Source organism: Balaenoptera musculus, chromosome 1 (genome assembly GCF_009873245.2).
Source record: "Balaenoptera musculus isolate JJ_BM4_2016_0621 chromosome 1, mBalMus1.pri.v3, whole genome shotgun sequence".
Classification (NCBI taxonomy): domain Eukaryota; kingdom Metazoa; phylum Chordata; class Mammalia; order Artiodactyla; family Balaenopteridae; genus Balaenoptera; species Balaenoptera musculus.
In genome coordinates, this window is record NC_045785.1 from 116,484,094 (window position 1) to 116,489,091 (window position 4,998).

The window sequence follows — 4,998 nt, forward strand, 5'->3', positions numbered from 1 at the left end:
AAAATTAAGAAATCACTATGAGCAAACAAAAACATGGTCATGTACGCCCTTGGCAATAATAATTAAAGTAACTCTATCTAGATGCCCCACTTAGTCTATGAAAAAAGATAGGTCTTCTCTACTAGGGCCATTCTGATTGCCCTTCCAGGGTACTTTGAGAAAGTGAAGGAACTGCACCACTAGGTTTCCCATTTCAGAAAACCTGGGCCAATGTCATAACTCTGAGACTGAAGAGCCCTGTGATTATGGGCAAGTCCTTCCTACTTTCTTGGGGGTCCTGAGTAGGAAATTAGATAGGAGACCAGCACTCCCTTCTCAGCTCAGAAAAAGACTCACCTTGTGACTTTTTTTTAAAAATCACTTCTCCTTTCTGGGTCCTGATGTTCTCATCTGAGTGAAGGTAAGGGATTATCTCTAAAATCTTTCCAACTTAAAAAAAAAATAGCAAAACACAAAGCACCTGCAATCCTGATCCTGCTAGACAAAGTTTCCCAATGTAACTCACAATCTCCCTAGCCAGACACTTAAATTCCATCTCTGGTGTTGAGGAAGGTAGAGCAGGGAAGCAAAAGCCTGTGTTCACAGGGCAAGCCTGCAGTATGTGTATAGTGGGTGGGGAAGGTCCAGAACCACAAGGTGTAATTGCCAGGAAGCACCTCCAGGACCACGGCACGGCCTCAGGGCCACAGCTGAGGCTTGAGGAACACCTCACCATGTGCTTCATACTTCAGCGCCTGATAGTCCAGGACGTTAGGACTGAAGGTCCCACCAACATAAACAGTGCTAATCTCATCTGGAGACAGCACAAAGTCTCACATGTTCACATCTCCAATGTCTCACACTGAACACTGGTTTTTATCATAGTCCCCGGCAAATGCATCCTGCTCCTGACCCAGGATGATGCTTGCCTCTGTCCCCAGAGAGGCTCCCTTCTCCAGACTCTTCCTCACCAGGGGCTTCCCATCCACCCAGAACTCTGCAATCCCGGAGACGGACTCCCAGCTGGCACAGATGTGTGTTGGAGCTTGGGTGTTTTCAAGACTCTTGAATAATACTTCAGTCTCATGCACTGCAAGAGTATAGCCTCTACACTTAGACCAAAATATGAGGATCTCGTTAGGTTCTTTCTTGGTGTCATAAGAGAAAACACTATAACCACGGGACACGGCCAGCTCTGAGTAGATATAGAGACACACGGTGAAGGCTTTGAGTGGTTTCTTTAGCTGTGCTTTCAGGGATACATAGGAATTATCTGACTCTTCAGGAAACAAAAAGGCCTTCTGTTTCTCAGAATCACAAAGATCTATTCCCTCACATATAGAGTTTGGGATGAAGAAACTGATTGTTCCTCAGTTACACACACACATACACACACACACACACACACACATGCACACTCATCCATGCTGGATGTTCCTCTGACTTCAGTTTGTATAATCTTAGGCCCCACCTGCATTGTTCAGATCCAATCCCTGGCATAGCCTGGAGTACCCCCTACTTCATCAAGATCAGGAAACACCACAACAGTTTCTCCATGGTCATTCTCTGCTGCCAGTGTTACTAGAATCTTGATTCACCCTCTTGGAGAAGATGTCTTTGGTTGAAAGCTCAGGGACAAGAAGTCCTAGATTCTTTGCCTCAAGACCTGCCTCATTCTGCCTGGATTTATATCCAAGGCAGTGGGGAAGTCTGTGTCACTCTGTGAATGATTTTCCAACACTGACTCTTGCAGCAAATGTCAGGGTTCTGGGAAGAAGGGAAGCAAATAACTCCAGAACAGAGAAATCAATGTGGGTTATTTACCAATATTACAAGCTCCTGTGACTACTGAATCACCAACTCTTTGTGACAGGAAAAATGAAGAAGCTCCCCAAGAGTTCCACTTTGGCTATCTATCTTGAGAAAATAATGGGAAAATCTTAATAGAGGAGTAGCCATCTGAGTACACATGATAGCTGCATCTCCAGCACCTACTTCAGCCCAAGTCATGGGGTTTCATGGAGAAAAGCTGATAGCTTCTAGAGATGAACACCATTGCCAACCCTTGTCAGACGCCTCTAGTTTACAAATTGGGAAATCAGGAAAACAAAGATGCCATTCGCTGAGCCAAAGATAAATATTTCTTAGACAATTGAATTTAATTATGAAGAAATCTCTGGTCCAGTGAAACATGTGCCTGATCACAAACGTACCGTATGCCAAAGTTTCTTCACATTTTCTGAAAATGTCAAGGTTTAGGGAAGAGTCAGGATGATCTGCCCCTACTATTTCCTTTATTCCCAAAATTCAGGTAGTCTATCCATGATGCCTGGCAATCTTACTATAGTTCTCTACTTAACTCACTCTTCAAGCTGGCTCCTCCTCTGTCCTCAAATCTACAAAATCCTATCCATTGTAATACTCAGCATTCACAGCTCTTTATTGAGAAATCAGAAGCAAGCATATAAAACTACCATATCTCTCTTTTTTTTTGGCTGCATTAGGTCTTAGTTGTGGTACACGGGATCTTCATTGCAGCATGCGGGATCCTCTGCTGTGGCGTGTGGGCTCCTTGTTGCAGCACGCAGACTTCTCTCTAGTTGTGGCGTGTGGGCTTCTCTCTAGTTGTGGCCTGCAGGCTCCAGAGCACGTGGGATCTGTAGTTGCAGCATACGGGCTTAGTTGCCCCATGGCATGTGGGATCTTAGTTCCCCAATGAGGGATCAAACCCGCGTACCCTGCATTGGAAGGTAGATTCTTAACCACTGGACCGCCAGGGAAGTCCCTAAAAAAAACTACCATATCTCTTATAGCAGAGGCTTTTGGCAGCTCCACAATGTTCATTCTCCACTTCTCATACAGTAAGAATAGCATTGTTGATTGGGCACATGGTCACCCAGCCAAACACTAAACTTCCCAGCCTCCCCTGCAGTTAGGGGTGAGAATGTGATTACATTCTGGCCAATGAGATATGAACAGAAGTAATAGGGACAATTTCCAGGTTGCCCCCTTTAAAGAGAAGACATGCACTCTCCACTTCCACTTCCCCCCTTCCATTTGCCTAGTATTCAGACATGATAGCAGGAACTAGAGTATCACTTTTAGACCACCATGGGTAAGATGCACGTTTGAGGTTGGCAGATAGATGCAGCCTGGATAATTGACTATGAAACCACTTTATCAGCTCTGGACCACCTACCCAAACATTTACTTAAAGGAGATATCTATCTTTTGTTAAATCGCTATTAATGTAGTGATTCCTGTTATAAAACTTCCTGTTATAAAAGCCTAACTGATATCCTTATACATCCTCCCACCACCACGGTTACAGTCTTTCTGCATCTTTACTTACATATTCTGCCTCCCTCCTATGATAAAGGATGAACTGTCCCTGTATACATCCAAGGCCAACTCTTGCACTTCTGCAAAGGATCCCATATCCTCTCGATCACTCAAGGAATTTTGCTTCTATAGATATTCTCTCTATCTGCTACATCATTAATTTCTTCATCTTTACTCAATCATTCCCCGAACCAAACAAATACGTTGTAATATATTTAATCTTTTACAGAAAGAAAAAAGGAAGGAAGGAAAGAAGAGATTTCCACATCCCAAGAATCCCAAGATTCCACATCCTCTTCAGCTACTGTCCATTTTTTCTGCTCTCACTTACTGCAAAACTCCTGGAAAGGGTTATGTGTATTGACAATCTCTATTTTCCCATCTCCTGTTCTCTCCTCAGTCTGTGCAAACAAGACTTTGGCCTCCACCACTCCAGTGAAACGAACATAAACAAAAACCTCTCTCTGGTCAAATTTAATAATTGATTTTTGGTTCAACTTCTTGGCAACAGCATTCAATACAGTTTGTAACTTCCTCTTGAATACTTGCACATCGTTTTTTAAAAAGTGAAATAGTTTTAAAGCCCTATACCTAAAAGAAGTGGTTCTCCCTTCCACCTCTCTCCATCCTGATTCCCAAGTGGAGCTGAGAGATGGCAGAGCCTCCAAGGACATTATTTGAGTTATTGAATCAAGTCTCACCTGACACTAGTACCACCTCAGGTTTTCTGAAGTCTATTAGCCAATAAACACTCTTTTTACTTATTTTAGTTTGTTTTATGATACTTGCATTTGAATGAATTTTGACAAATAGAAATATCTCCCTGACAATACCCTGAATCCAAGGTATTGTGTGTCCAAACTGGTTATTACTTGCCCTGAAATGAAACATCCACTGGCATACTTGCCACAGGAATCCCGGCCCCCCGCCCCCCGACTCCAGGGAAGCACAAGTTTTGTATGGAAGGGGCAGCATTTAAGCTAAGCCACAAAAAGGGAAGTGAGAGTTTTAGACTAAGAGAATAATGCAAGCAATGGTCACCACAAACTTCATTTTCTACTGTTTCATTCACAAACTCCAAAAAGCTTGCTTGAACCTCTCTATTCATGATAGTCCATTTTAGTGAGTCAATGTCTTTTCAGCCCCCAAATTTTATTGGTTTGCAAGAGAAAATTCTGAGATATCCTTATTCCACAGCTTGTACCAATTCACTCTTTTGTTTACTCTTTAAAGTGCTTCATAAGTGTAGCTTCTCTACCTGGTGTTTCCTACTTCCTAATCACTATTAGTATTGCTGTTCTGCTTTACCAGCAAAATAATTCCAGTTGTATTTGTAAAGTATTATTGTCCCTCTTGTTGCCACTATTTATAAAAACTTCTTAATGAAAAAATCTATAGAAAATTTGGACCTAAGCTCTTTCAAAGTAAGTGAGAGGCTTTGGAGCCTTCTTGAACAAGGAAATAATAGTCAGACCTGTGTTTTGAAATTTTCCTTGGCAGCAAGATGAAGGATGTATTGGAGTTAGAAAGACTATAAATAGGGAGACCACTTAGTGGGTCTTAGTTCATTAGTTCACCAAGACACATGTTAGGAGCATTTACCAGGGATCAGGCACTAAGCCAGTTAACAAGAAAGTTGTTAAAATGGTTCTGGACCCAATTCCAATGTGACAGGGC

The 4,998-nt window shown here is 42.4% G+C and overlaps 1 protein-coding gene across 1 annotated transcript; it reads right to left on the reverse strand.

The window, feature by feature from the left end:
• Positions 1–677: 677 nt before the first annotated feature.
• On the reverse strand, positions 678–1,536 carry LOC118884411 (C-reactive protein-like). The gene is given in 2 exon segments (XM_036832063.1): positions 678–1,338; positions 1,499–1,536. Coding segments are annotated over 2 exon segments (699 nt in total).
• Positions 1,537–4,998: the final 3,462 nt, after the last annotated feature.